This window comes from Camarhynchus parvulus, chromosome 6 (assembly GCF_901933205.1).
Source record: "Camarhynchus parvulus chromosome 6, STF_HiC, whole genome shotgun sequence".
NCBI classification, from domain to species: domain Eukaryota; kingdom Metazoa; phylum Chordata; class Aves; order Passeriformes; family Thraupidae; genus Camarhynchus; species Camarhynchus parvulus.
Window position 1 is genome coordinate 13,080,347 of NC_044576.1, and position 15,579 is coordinate 13,095,925.

At 38.8% G+C, this 15,579-nt stretch overlaps 1 protein-coding gene across 12 annotated transcripts in view; it reads left to right on the forward strand.

Moving 5' to 3' along the window:
* Positions 1 to 15,579, forward strand: part of KCNMA1 (potassium calcium-activated channel subfamily M alpha 1) — a 402,729-nt gene that overhangs the window by 338,365 nt on the left and 48,785 nt on the right. For all 12 annotated transcript variants that reach the window (XM_030950724.1, XM_030950723.1, XM_030950725.1 and 9 more), the window contains 2 exons: positions 11,987 to 12,110; positions 15,000 to 15,224. In XM_030950724.1, coding sequence (XP_030806584.1) covers positions 11,987 to 12,110; positions 15,000 to 15,224 — 349 coding nt within the window. The remainder of the gene's footprint in view (positions 1 to 11,986; positions 12,111 to 14,999; positions 15,225 to 15,579) is intronic.

Consider the following 15,579-nt stretch of genomic DNA (forward strand, 5'->3'; position numbering starts at 1 on the left):
TTGTATAACTATGTAGTTTCCTTTTATAGGACAAATCACCTCTAAGACATTTGTCGAAACTAGAACTGCAACAAGAAATTGTAATCTATTAAAATATTATGTGATTTGCATTCTATCTCTCTGTGCTTTGCCTTTTACCTGCTCCACTCAGTCAAAACTGGATCCAGTAGTAGATACAGAGTTTCCAACAAGGCTGTTCCTGCTCTATTTTTGCATATCCTATGTACCCAGGCTAGACCCTCAGTCCATAATTGTATCCATAAATACCATAGCAGAGATTTTCCACTCTGTGTGTATATATATGTACATATACACAGAAAATGTAAACTTATTTGCGTATATAAACAGACACATTCGTGGAATTTGAGATTTATGTGTGTATAACTGTGTCTGTTCACAGAGGTTAAGTGAAAAAAAAATTGATACAAATATATAGTCCTTTCCATAAAAAAAAATCTCTTATCATTTTTGTTGACAATGATTTTGTTCCTGTAATGATTCTGGATACAGGTAGGTGATATTTCTCTTTGTATTTCAGTCACTAGACTGGAATTTTCTTTGGGCAGTTACAGAAGCATCCATATTTGTTTATTGTTTCTGCAATATAGGGCATATTCAAGGACGTAACTTCCACAAATCGTCTTAATCTCTGTTTAGACTACAGAACCAAAAGTGAGATTGATTCACAGAGGGAAAATGCACCCAGCTGTGGCTTTTTTTTCCCCTATTGACCATCTATTTCTGTAGAATGTGTCATTAAAAGTTCTCTGCCTTCCTCTTAGCTCAGCCTTGCCCATATGACACTGATTTACATGCTTGTTTACAGTTTATGAGGAAGAATAAAATGAGCATACTGGCAAACTTCTCATTTTTATAGTGCCAGTTGTCATGCTAGCATAGTTTTCAATTTACTTACCTTTGGACAGTCCTCTTATCTGGTGCTAATTGTTTTAACTGCTTAAAATTTAAACATGCAGAGATTCCCCCCCTCACCTTCTCCCAGATTCTAATTTTGGGGAAATAGAAGTAAAAAGAAAGAGAAAGGGGGAGAGAGAGAGAGAGAGAAGGAGCTGAACACACTGTCCCTGTTTGCTATGTAAAGTATGCCTCATTTCTTTGATCTTGAGTAATAATAATTCTGGGGAGTTATACTGTTTTCATATGCTTCAAAGCTGTGTCAAAGTTTTGCTGCTTAAGGGTACTTCTTTATTCTATTGGCTCTTGGGTACTGAGATGACAGGTCCTCTGTACTAGGTGCAGGCTTTTTCAAGTCATAGCCTTCAGCAAAACATCAAATTACCAAATACAGGGTAACATACTTCTACACAAATGCCTTTCCTGTAGATATATTATACCATATATATTAAATACTTTAGTGTTACATGGTACATTTTATGTGCAATAGAAAGTGATGGTTTGAGGTAGCCTTAGGGGTACTTTTTTCCACAAGCAGAAAAAGCTAGTGTATACCGTATCAAGTATGGTTTTTACAGGACTTTCTGCCCGAAGGCCTTTGTAAATAAGTAATGATCAACAGATTGGCTGTGGGTTTTTGAAAAGCATGCCTGTGTCAGTTTGCATGATGGGGGAAGATTTTCAAAGTACAGCCTGCTTTCATTGCCTGCTGAAGAGGGACTGAGGGAGAGTAGTCGTCCTGAGCCTGAGCTGTCTGCTCAGTAGCACATCAGAATTGCTAAACACAGGTTGAGCAGCGAGTGGAGAACTTGCCAGGCTTCCAAATCCAGACATTGTTTTCTTTCTCATCTCTGTTGCTGCTAAATTTATTCTCCAGCCCAGTGTTGGCACCCTCAGCTTCTCCCCAGACCCAACCGTCTCTTCCTTTACTCTTTATCTACACTGAATTAACTTTGGTCCAAGGTGCTAGAAAAGACAAAGTGGATTGAATCAGAAGAGAGCTCTGTTAAGATTTGTTTGTAATGGTCAAACTCTTTTCTCCTCTCTGGAACAAAGGTGGACTGAATAATCTGCTATTTCGTGTCCTTGTAAATTACAGAAAGTGACAGGTACTTGCTTTCCTGCCCAGAAGTCTTTAGTGCATGTCAGCCAGAAGTACCCAAGAGGTAAATCAGCTAAAGCACTGTCATGTCTGTAGCTGATATTTATCTTTGGAAGTTTTTTTGTAAATTTGCTTTAAAATCTGCTTTTTCAAGTCAGTTTTGCCCCTGTCCCACCTGCCCAGAAATAGCTGGCTATTTTGCAAACTTTTTCTCAGCTGTGGTTTTAGATCCAGAGGGTCTAGAAGGAGCCTGGAAGACAAGAAGTCTGGAGTATGAAAACAACAAATATGTGAAAAATTCATTAATAAATTGAAATGCAAATTGTGATTTTTGAATCGTTCTGAGCAGCCCTACAGTTAAGATAATGTTGAAAATGCTGCATAGGTTTTAGATTCCCACAGTAGTGGAGGGTATTATGCTATGAGACAAAACTTTGACTTCTTGTATTGCTGGACTAGAACAGAGGATGGAAATGGTATCACAGGGATTCCCTGGGACCTCATGACACATGGTCTGACCTGGTTGGAGAGTGGGAGTTTTTGAGATTTACTAACACGTAAGTAGAAATCTGCGTTACAAAATATGAAATGGATAGATAGATTGGAGACATCTTTTTAATGGCACCTTTTTAATGACTCTAAATTACAATATATTACTAACTGATATAAATAGATAATTGACATACAAATGCTCTTTGTGTGCATCACAGATGGTCTAGACCCAAATTTAGGAAGGCACTGTTCTAAATGAATGCTGCATCACATCAAATGGCATGAGCAGAATCACACTAATGCAATACTAGAAGAGTCTAATCAATCAGAAACAAATCTTTCAAATTCCAACAATATCTACAAATGCAAATTAACCAGAAAAATACTCAGCATTGACATGACTGTTTTTACCTGTTTTACATCAGCAAAAGTCTGTCCCACTAAAGGCACAAGGGCATGGATACTTTTTTAAAATAACTGAAACTCCAACAGGAAAAAATATACTCCTCCAGTTAAGATGTGAACACAAGAACACCCTATTACAGTAAAAAGTAAAATTTAAATAGGCTTGGAAGGAAAAGGGAGGAAGGCTGTGACTGGGAGAGTAATCACATATCAGGTATCCTTCCATGAGGTGGAGAAGAAAAGTAGAACTGATCAATGCCTCTGGTATCATGCAGCAGTATCAGTCCTTATTCATCATCTCAGTTGCAGGTTCTGATGCATGTTATTGATGAGCAGCCACATTAGCTATGAGGAGGCTATGTTGCCTGAATAGCAAGTAGCAAAGCTAGTTTTTAAAAAAAAATGTGTCATTTTGGATTCAGAATGACCAGTAAAAATGTGAAAAGCCCTGGATATGAATCAAAAAAGCCACTTAAATGATTGTTGCTGAGCCTCAAGTCTATACTTATTGCTTTGGTAGCTGCTACTGCCTGAGTGGAATACACTGACTTGAAGGAAATGTCAGCCCAGCCGAGTCAAACTACCTCTTAATGCAAGAACAAATAGCATATGACAGGGCCCAAGGGGCCTGAAGAGCAAACAAATAGTTTGTCCCTGTCCACTCTGGATGTAGTGGTGTAGTTGACATAGGCCTCTAGACAAGTAGCATACTCAGCAAAGGGTCATTATCATTAGTGTCCCTGATCACATAAGAATCAGAGGCATCAGAGGACACTGGGTTTTCAGTGTGTTGCCAAGGAGAATTTCGTAAACCTGAGGATTTTTTTTGATTGAGGATCTAAAATAATTCCCAACCAAACAATAAAACTTGCTCAGAAACTGTCAAAGACCCAGCTAAATGACACAGAAAAACAAGTGAGCTCTTTGGCATACGTTTCCAGAAGCCTAATGAGATTATTTATCTGAAGTTGAGGAGGAAACCTCCTGTCTTTTTTCCTGAAGTTGTATATAATATTTTAAGTATATCAACAATGGCTGTGCACATTTATGTCCTCATCCACCCACTAAGCCACATACACTTAAATGTACATACACATTTTTGCTAGTGCCACTCAGCATGAATATGCATTGCCTCTGCCATTTTAGTGCTGCCCTTCCATGAAATGAAACTGTGAGCTTTCTCATAGAAACAAAAAAAAGAAAAAATGATGGCAGTTCTAGGGAAGCATTTCTCAAGCCATAACTGGTAAAATAAGTTGACTCTGATAATTTTCCATGACTCCCTTAAACCAGACATGAAGGTAAGATTTGAAAAGGTGAAAGCCCACTGATGAACCATAATAATGGTATATATTTATGTCCCTCAGCCTTGCAAGTTTCCATTTTGTACTCAAATTTATATTCAGACTTTATGCAGTGCTAATATGCAATGATAACCAAGCTGCAACCCAGCAGGTACATAATAGCATAATTCACTTCTTGATTCTGTTTTACAAGTTCACTATGGAACAACGGGAGTAATTCAGTGATTACCCATGTTGCCTTACACCAGTTTTTAACAATGCTATAGAATTAAATTATTTAAATGATAGGTAGTAGTATCTTTTAGCCTCCTGATTCTCACTACTGTTGGTAGACCAGGAACTGGTAGGTTTGGTTTCCTGTTTGTCTCCTTTCCATTTCTTTGTTGAAGGACTGACTTCTTGATCTGAAGTATGGTACCCAGGTTTCAAGAAGACTGTAGTGGGTTGGTGCTGGCTAATGTCAGACACCCTCAAAAGCTGCTCTCTCACTGCCCTCCACAGCTGGAAGGGGAGAGAAAATACAGCAAAGGCTTCATGGGTTGAGATAATGGCAGAGATCACTCACAAAACAGACTCACATCAGAGGTATTAATTGATTTTATTGCTAAAAAATCAGAGTGGGATAATGACAAGTATAAACAGACCTTAAAACGTCTTCCTCCCACTTCTTCCTCCTTCCCAGCTCTACCTCCTCCCCCCAGAGGTGCAGGGAGATGAGGAGTGGGGTTTATAGTCAGTGATCACGTGTCATTTCTCCCATTGCTTAGGGAGAGGAGTCCTTCCCTGGCTTCAGTGTGGGGTCCATGCCATGGGAGAGTTCTCTGTGCACTTCTCCATTGTGAGTCCATTCCATGGACAGCAGTTCTCTGTAAACTGCTGAAATCTGGGTCACTGTTCCACTGATTGCAGTCCTTCAAGGACAGGCTGCTCCAGCATGGCTCCTTCACAGGGTCACAGGTCCTGCCAGGAAACCTGCTCCAGCATGGGCTCCCCTCTCCATGGGTCTGCAGGGCCCTGCAGGGTGGCTGCTCCAGCGCGGGCATCTTATGAGGTCCCAGCCCCCTCTCAGGCATCCACCTTTCCCAGCCTGGGTCTCTTGCATGGCTGCAGGGGGACTCTGCATCCCTGTGGACCACCATGGGCTGCAGGGGCACATCCTGCTTCACCATGATCTTTGCCATGGCTGCAGGGGAACCTCAGCTCAGGTGCCTGGAGGACCTCCTGCTTCTCCTTCTCCACTGATCGTGGTGTCTGCAGAGCTGTTCCTCTCACACCTTCTCACCCTGCTCTTCTCTGGCCTCATTACATCTGCACAATAACTTTTTTTTCCTTGTTCTTAAATCTGTTATAACCAAGGTGTTAGCATCATTTCTAATAGGCCCAGCCTTGGCCAGTGGAGGAAACTTCTAGCAGTTTCTCACAGAAGCCACCCTTGTAGCACCCTAGCTACCAAAACCAGGCCATACAAACCCAATGTGGTAGTTGTGTTATAAGCCATGGCAATAAAAACAGCATCCGATTTTTTTTTTTTTTTGAGGTTACTTGAAGTCTTGGACAAGTCTTTTTGGGATGGGAGAGCAGGAAAGGAAAGGAGAATTTTCCTGCAGAAGAAAAATACAATTTTTATAAAGTTCAGGGTAAGAGAAGATGCACTCAGATCAAAGCAATAGAAAGAAAAAGCTCTTTAGCTATAAACTGGGTTTAAAGAAAAAAAAAAGTATTCTTATAAACATTGACTGGCAACAGTGGTAGCTTTAAACGTAATGTCACACTCTTCATTTAAGTGACAAAAACTCCTATATTTTATGATGCCACTTAACTGTGGGTTTAGTTTTTACAAATGAGAAATTATTTTTTCAGGTACATTCTCCTACTCCTCAAAGATTACTAGTTCTGCATCTTCAGTGGATCTAAATGGGAAATCTTAAGAACAAAAGACACATTAACTGTGTGCCTTGTCTGCCCCTCATTAAATCACTTGTGGAAAAGTCTGGAAGTTAACTATTTTGGTTTTTTTTTATGTGAGATGCTTCATACTTCAGAAACATATTTTGATCATGTCCTGAGATATCAAGATAATTTAAAAAAACAAAGTTCTTACAGTAAGCAGCTTTATATCATTGTTCTTAGTAGTCTTGATAAATTAATGGGAAATCTTCAGTAAGGCTTTTGAGAATAATAAAAAACAGCAACATCTGGGCAGAGCAAGAGGCAAGAAAGGACAATTAACAGTGTAGTTTGGCCCATAAACTGGATAAGGCACTAGGTACCAACCACTGTATTAGATATAGTCTTCTTCTAGATTTAGGGGAAAAAAGACTGTATGAGATTGTAATAATATTAGGATAGCTTCTGAATATGACAGTGAAAGCATTTAGCAGTAAAATGCAGGTTTTCTTTCTCTTGTCATACTGGGTTTTCTTCTCTAAAGCCTGGTGCATCTGGGCACTGAATCCTTAAAAATTTAGTTTCTGATTAACCTGTGAAAGGAAAGATCAGTAAGAGAGTGTCATTAGTGTAACACTCAGAGGCAACAAATTCTCCTTACAACTTAATGCCATCCACACAGACTGCAGGGTCACCAGGGAATGGCTAATGGTAGCCGACAAATGTTGGGTGTATTAGTCACAAAACATTTGCTGAATTCCATCAGAATGTCGTGACAACCTTCATAGCTAGTCCCAGTGAGCTGCTGGAGTCACTGGAGTTTTCCTGTGACAAGCCGTCGCTCTGTCTTGGTTGAGCTTTATAGCACCAGTCAAAGCAGTCAGAGAAGATTGAAGTGACACAGGCCCACTGAGTAAATAGTGAAACATGCAGCACATCATGAAATATTCAGCCAGGGTGTAAAAGCTCTAAATGCTTTTTCAATTATTAGCACCTGCACTGGCTGCACACATCTAACACTAACAGCATGTTAATTGCCACAATTTGTTAGGGTAGTTGTAGGAGAAATTTGGAAGGCATGAGATGTTCTTTAGCGTGTCTTCAATTCATCTCGCCTTTAGCAAACCCACTTCTTCCTCCTAAAATTAAGCATCTGTGTGCATACACTTGCTAAGACATAACCACAAACCCCTAAGTCAGGTGGGAAAACTCAAAATTCCTGAACCACAGGTAGGGTGTCTCTAAAGACCCTGAATCTTGTGCAGGAGACTGCTGAACATCTTTTTGTGCATAAAATCCAGATATGTCTACCTGAGAAAGGCACAATTGCAGACTTAAACAGACACAGGTTAAAGAAGAGTAGTGTTTTTATCAGGTGTGGTTTGTGTTGACTTTATATAAAGAGAATTTTATTGGAGGTCAGAATAAAAACTAGCCAAGACATTGTCTTACTAATGTGTAAAGACTAAGAGATTACAGTTTATTTTTCAGGCAACCCCAGGGTCCTCCCTGCTGATCCTCCCTGCTGATCACACAGCATTCCTGTTCCCAGTGCTCAGCACTCAGGGTGGTTCCACTGCAGACCAGGGAGCGCATGTTGCTCTAGTTCTCAATTGCACGTGTATAATAGCATAAGACAAGGGTGACATAATACAAGGGTATGTTTAACAATAGTCATTTACTGAGGCAGCCCTTTAGTCCTGAATGGTCTTTTCAGTTCTGTCCATCCCCACTGAGTACCCAAAAGTTTCAGACTCAAAAACTCAGATTTTGCAGTGGTTATAACTGTGTGCTAGGGAAGCGGTACTCTTTAAAATGTAATGTTGACTTCCTTGTAGTAGGTTTGCTTTAAGTGGGATTTATGGTTTTGCTTTAGGCTGTTGTCTTCGAGGCAGGCTTTTTGGGTTTGCTGCTGTAGCTTGGCATTTAGTGTCGTTTTCAAGTTTAATTGCACATGAGTGGCATTATAGGCTCTTCAAAACCTTGAAAAAAAGTCACTTTGCTCTTCATTTTAAGTCATGCGTATGTAATATCTGCTATAAGAACCAGAGAAGCTATTTTTAAACTGGGGTTATGGATGAGGGAAATTTAACTTCTGTTCCTTTCCTTCCATATAGGCTATACATGTCTTTTCCTAGCCAGAAGGACCAAATGCTTTGGTCATTGCAAGTCATAAAAGCCAACATCTCAATTAAAACAAGTGCTAGGGGTTTAATTGACAGAAATTGCTTTTCTTCATATGATTTGAATTCTTGAAACAGGGGACTTTGCAGCCGTGGAGAACACAATGACTGCAGTGTGAGTATAAGCACTTCTGCAGTAACCTGCCAATGTGACTCAAGCACAGCTTGACAAGGCCATCTTCAAGGATAAGGAGGCAGAGAGGCTCTAGAAACTTTCAGTCCATGATGTGGCTGCAAGGGCAACAACTGTAATGCTTTGTGTAATATAAATTTTAATGGGAAGAGGATGTCCAAATGCCTTAGGCAGATTTGACAGCTTTGGCCTCTCTGTGTGTCTATCTTAATTAATTTTTAGTATTTGCAAAACAGGTTTGGATCATCAGATTAATGAGGGTGTATATGTCCAAAGTAGTAATACTATTTTATAACTGTTCTGATCAATTCGGTTTTTAAATACATAAGTCAGTGCATCTTCTGATACACTCAGTAACATCTGAGGACAAAGTTGGACCTAAGTAGCAAAGAGTTCCCAAGGTCCAGAGACAGCTTCAGGGATCACTTCACTGAGAATGAAAGAACATGGATTAAGGAGAAATAAAAATAATATCTTAGCCCAGACGATTTAAATTTAATAAATCCACTTACATGGATAACCCCACATATTGTGAAGCAGAATGTGGCTAGTCATATCACAGAGTCCTTCTCAGGCAATAATCTTATCCTGGAGTAAAAGTAGAAAATACTATCTCTTAGCATGCCTTCATATTGCATGTCCCATTCTTTTTGCCTCCTTTAAGGTTCCCACTTGCTATACTCCAAGCAATAAAGCAGAGTCTAAACAGTTTATGATACTGCCAATAAATGCATGTATTGATAAAAAAAAAAAACAACACAAAACCCAAAAATTGAAAGGGCTTTTTTTTAAAAAAACACAATTTGTTGCCTAAAACTTCAACAGGGGGTTACATCTGATGATTCACATGCTTTGTTCTTCCCTGAAACCAACTTATGTTTAAGCCTAAAATACTCTAATAAACCTTTGGAAGAAGGTACTTTGAATGTTCCCTGTTAGGATGCAAAGCCCTAAAGAACTATGCTGGGCTCTAAGCACTCGCACTCTAAAAACTGCCTCAAACCTCATGGCAGTTGACTGTAATTGGATGTCAGAGATCTGATACCACCTGCTTTGTTATAACATTCCTTTCAATTTGTATCATTTCTGTGAATCATTTTTGTGTCTGGGATTAGAGTATTGCTTAATAGTCACTTGTGTTAAAGCTTCAGATCATCTATTTAATTTTAAATCTCAGAGCAGAAAGGAAACACTGATTACAAAACAGAATATGACATTGTTTAAAAACTGATTTATTACAGTTCCTCTGATGAAGGATAGGGGGAAAAGAAAATTCCTTCTTATATGTGCTTGATTTATGAAAGGAAAAGAAGGTGATTTGACTGGTGAACTTTGCTTTTGAAAAGTGAACTTTTCAGTGCTCCTCTAGAAAAACTCGTGAAGAAATGTTCTGTTGAAATACTGGGGGAAAAAGCCCTAACCCTGAAACAACAGAAAGAAAAGCATTCCTCAGTGGAAACTCCTGAAGATTCCTAATCTTTTGGCAAACTTTCTTATTTTGAAACATACAGCTAACACATTCCATTAGAAAAAATAGCTGGGAAGGAGCACCACTAAATGTAGTCTGAACATTAGTACAACCTTCAAATGGAAGTGTGTTCATAGCTGCAGATCTTACTGTACCACCTCTGAGCAGATGGGAAATGCGCAATGAGTGGCATCTCAGCTTTCAGACAAAACTACCGTGGCTGCATCTTGCTGATGGATGGAAGAGAATGCAGAGTCTGTATATTTTTGTAGAAATTTTAAAAAAGCCAACAAAACAACAACCAAGCCCCCACAACAAACGCCTTTGTTACAGCTTTTTAATCTCTGCTTCCTACGAAGGAGGGAACACACTTATGCAAGGCCTGTCATTATTCAGCTTGGAGCAGGAACAGACAGAACAGACACTCCAGGTAGTCCAGTAGGGCTTCCCTGCTGCCAGTGGGTTACGGTGAAATCACTCAACTGTATTCTACTGAGAGGATTAAAAAACTTTGAAAACACAGTGTTTCTTTTTTCCAGATGAATCTGACTTATGTCTTTGCCATGTAGGGCATTGATTGTCTTAAAGCATCAGAAGATTCTGGTTTAAATGGAACATTGTATTAATAATTTCTCAACTTTTTTTGAGCCACTTTCTTTGGAGTTGACCTTGTTGGAGTGAAATGCATGAGAATTTTCCACTGATTTCAATGGATCTGTAATCAGTGGCTATGAAATCACACTAATTGATCACCCTGGCTGAATTTGAGATTATACTTTTCATAGGAGGCAAGTGTTGGTTGCACGGTAACTTAGCATACCATGTTCAAGGGTAAATTAACCTATATTACACACGATGTTCACAGTCTGCTTTAGCAGTCCATGCAGAAGAGAGGATCTCACCACAGTGTGCTGTTTCAAATGCTTTAAGAGCAGGAAACTTTCTGTTTTGAAGAGCTCAGACCATATGGGCATTTCTTTAACGGGCCTCAAAGCGCAAACTGCTATAAAATTTGGATACCTGTCTCAGAGCACTTAGTATATTCTTACATTGCAAATACTTCTTTGAAATGTTACAATTCTATATCAAGATGTTTCAAGCATTCATGACAAAAAACCTGAGGTAAAGACTGTAGCTCTCCAGACAAAGCGCTACTGAATCATGCTAAATATAAGATTTTAGGGTCAGTTTACCCTGTACCTTGTGAATATGATTCTACTAATGCTATTGCATAATGCAGTCACTTAGGGGTCTTCACCAGCATGTGAGTGTTGGAGTCGCTTAGTACTTAATTTAATGCTTGATTTTAGCATATAAATTAAAGGACTCTGTGTCTGTGCTTAGATGCAGCTATATAGCTGGAGAGCAAGTTCATAAAAAAATCTTTCATTTGCTTTCCCTTTGAGAAGCCTTGTGCTTTAAAATGTTTCAGCAGAAACACTTAGAAGGTTATCACAGGTAGAGTTGTCAGAGAAAATGGACATTGTTGTTTAGTATTAAAATCATGTATTCCAGATGTGGGCATTTGTTAGTCAGTCTGCTCTAAAATGACATACTGTTGAATCTTTAAAGGGCTTCAGTTTGGGAAAGCAAAATATGATTGGGCAAATTGCTAAAATATTTAAAGTGCAGCCTGTTAAAGCTTTTACTGTGAAGAGCATCACGTCAGAAGTTGTATGTGGTAAAAGCAAGTAATTGGCTTTCCATACTTATGCCAGTCAGTCAGCATGGGGCTCTGTTCCTATCCCTTCTACTTCATTGCAGATGCCTATAGGAACTTTGATATTTATTTCAGGGGGTGGGACTGGAAAGAAAAAAACTTGGATGGATGTGATGGTGTCAGAAAACCCTATTTAAAATTAAATTGTTATTGGCATAAAAGTGGATAGAAAGTAATTGAAACTGCACCCAACATTTAAAATTTAATTTTTTGTTTTGGTATGCTGCTTTTGTTTAAAAATGTCCTTATTGAAACCATGTTAAAATGTAAATACATTTAATTTTTTTACTTTTGTCCCTCTTAGCTCTTGGGATATCTTTCCATCCATAATTCATAGTATTTTCCATTTATGCTGTCCTCAACTTGTTTTTCCCCAGACATGACCCCTTGTTAATTCCTGGCAATGAGCAGATTGACAATATGGATGCCAACGTGAAAAAATACGACTCTACAGGGATGTTTCATTGGTGTCCAGCCAAAGACATCGAAAAGGTCATTTTGGTAGGTATTGATGATGAGTTGTGTTTGAAAAGAGGTTATTTAAACCATAGAAATGATGTCTAATGGATAAATAAGTTAGTCTCTACTGTCACAAAATCCAGTGTGTTGAAATCAGGAGCAAGAGTGATGAAACCAAAGCTAGGATTTTGATTAAAGAATTTTGATTGCATAAATCTTTATGCCCAGTGCAACAATAAAAATTCATCCTTTATAGGGAATTTCTTTTTCATAAAATGAAATTTACTTATTTGGTTTAAATCTTTATAGGGAATAAGATTAGAAATACTTGAATGCTTACATGCTCTACTTTTCTCTTTACACAAGGCAGTAATGATTCTAACACAGCAAGTATTGTTTTGACTTACCTCTTATTTATTGATGTTTTATTAATTATTGTTAATTCATTTTTTATTAATTTTGCTCTCTTAGAACTCCTCTCTCAATTCCCAATATTTTAAGATGCCCAAATAGGCCGGAGCAAGTAATGCTCCTACTCTGACTCTAGCATGTTGCGGTGAGCCCTGTCTATGTTTGTTTCATTCCTTTAACTGGGAAAACCATCAAACTGACTCAAGTCATTAAAAATAATTAGGAGGCCTATCACAGTCTATTTTGAAAGTTTATGCCACTTGTGTTCATGTACTTATACCTAAGAGTAGCAAGTAACTAACCCCAGATCTCACACGTAAAACTGATTATATTTGAAATGAGCTCCCTGGTGGATCTTCACTTTGTCGCACTTCATAAAGCTTTTCCCGAGCCTGCTCTCTTAGATTTTCCTGCACTGTGGCATGGTGTAGCCAATGATGGTGACAGCCCTAGTTATTCTAGCAATCAGGGGTTAAAAGCTTGTCTCCAGTTCTCCTCAGGGGTTTCTGTAATAACTCTGACATGGCCTGGAATTGCAATTTCAGTGTTTAAATAGTCAAGCAAGTAAATTCCAGATTTTGGAGATGGAACTTTGAGATGGAGTTTTCCTGAACAGCTTTAAATAGCATCATTTATTTGTAATCATCAAGCAAGAAGGGGTAGCCCTGCTGTACAACATTTTGTAATAGAGATAAAAATCCTCCTTTGTGGTACAAACACCTTTTAGCTGACAAACTACCTGTTGCCCTACTTTGAAAAGTGTTCCCCCACAAATGGTGCTGGAGAGTGACTCAGTCATCATCTCTAGGTTATGCCATGTTAGTTTTTTCCACTACCAGCCTGTGAATCTGCAAGTCTGCCCCGGTTCTTTCTACTTCACGCATCATCACCAATACACTGCCAGCAAAATGCTTCCCTACACCTTTTCAAACCCACAATCCACAATTTATGTCTACATTCATATCTATGCAAATTTAATGCTGTCCTTAGAGACCTCACAAGTACAAATTAGTGCATAATTTGAAGATGATGAGATTTCCCAGGTTGTCTTCTAATTGATACTTGATGATGTCCCAGTCAGAAAATAATTAATTTTTCTGCCCAAGGTCTGTTTTGGCTCTGTGACATTCCAGCAGTATCAGGTAGTTAGAAGGGATTTTTGCCATACGTGGCTGCATACAGATTTATGGAGTGATATTTTTTACATACCTGCTTTCAAGACTTGGTCTCTGTCTTGTAAAGTCCGAGTATTCCAGATGCATGGGCAGAGACATGGGACAACTTAGATGCTTCACTTGAGGATTCGCTCCTGTCTTCTGCTGTTTGAAGGGCCAAGACAACTGTCTTGGTCAAGCTGTATGAAAATCAGTGTAATTTCTCTGGACAAACTGAAAGCTCATGCATTTTTTTAACTGATGAGAAAACTTCTAATCAGAGTTCCCATTCTTCTGACATAATGAACATATCTGCTGCATATTCCAATCTTAATTGCACACCACCATGCTTCTGTAATTTAGAGAAATGACTTATACTATGGATAAGTGAGAGGAAAATTTTGCGTATTGCCACTGGTTTAGTTTTATTCATTGGCAAAACTTCTGTGTAGTGGTAGAGAGTGTACAATTTCTTGGCAATATGGTATCAGTGGTTCTCCAACTACGTGATGGAGCACTACAATGCCGAGACTGGCTCCAGAAATTAAGGTAATTTTTTCCGTGTGGCTTTATTTAATCATCTTGGTGTTTGAGTTGCCTGCTCAACTGAACTAAACAATGCTGAAATTAGTGCAAAAATTTATTCTTTCACTGAGACAAGAAGATAATTCTGGACACTGTTTGAATATTCTCCATGAGACCTTTTCCTCAGTAAGTCCAATTGGCCTGAAAGGTTAGTATTAGTCACAAACTTGCACTTGTATTTTGTTACTGAGAGAAGCTCTGTGGCATATAGTGGGCATCCACTGGAAAGCAGAGCAGTGTAGGGCATTCATGGATTGCTTCTCAGGGAAGCAGCAGCTTGTCCTTAAATAAGAGTTTTGACTCTAAGAGGTTATGGTCCCTAACTCACAAGATCTGAGTAATATCACAAAGCCCTACTAGGAACACTGGAAGCTCAACATCTTCCTTTCCAAATTGGTGTTGAAAAAACCCATCCAGTGATTTGTCAACTAGGGCATGACTTTGCACCTCTTTTCTGTAACCCTTAGCTAAACCTACAGTACTTTGTAGCCAAAGTCACAATCCGCATGAATAGAAGCTTGCACAGGACCAGAATTTGGTCCAATGCTATGTCTTCCCAGATGCCAAACGAGTTGCATACAAGAACATTTTTTTTTTCTGCTGGGTACATTTAATGAAATGTAAGTAAGGGTAAAATGAATAGCTGTATCAAACTACTTCTTTGTGCATGAACAATATTGACAGTTGTATTTTTCCTGGTTTTAAACTCAATATATGATTTAAGATTCCCTTTGTTTCATTTTTCCCTTGTCTTTTTGTTTTGTTTTGTTTGTTTTTTTAGACTCGAAGTGAAGCAGCGATGACAGTTTTAAGTGGGCATGTAGTCGTTTGCATATTTGGGGATGTTAAATCTGCTTTGATTGGATTAAGAAATTTAGTGATGCCATTACGAGCCAGCAACTTTCACTACCATGAACTCAAGCACATTGTGTTTGTGGGTTCACTTGAATACCTGAGAAGGGAATGGGAGACACTGCATAACTTCCCCAAGGTTTCAATCTTGCCTGTAAGTTCAAAAGCCATATTATTGATACTTTGTTATTTAGGACACCAGCTGGACAGATTCGTATTGACTTTGATCTTAGGCTTTTTTACTTTTGTCTACTTATAGGCCTGAGGACTTAGATTTTCCCTTTACTGTGTCTATGAAAACAGAGCCCTGTGAGACCTTATTAGATGTTATTTGCTGCAGTGTTTGGTTCCTCATCATCCTCATCGGATGAATTTCAGCTGCTATCAGATTTATTAGCTGTGTTTGGTATTGAACATTCACTGTAGTGCCCTGCATGGAGCTGGTTCTGATGTTGTGATTTCCCTGACAGAATGACAGTAGTTATTTATGATATTATTTATGGGTTTAT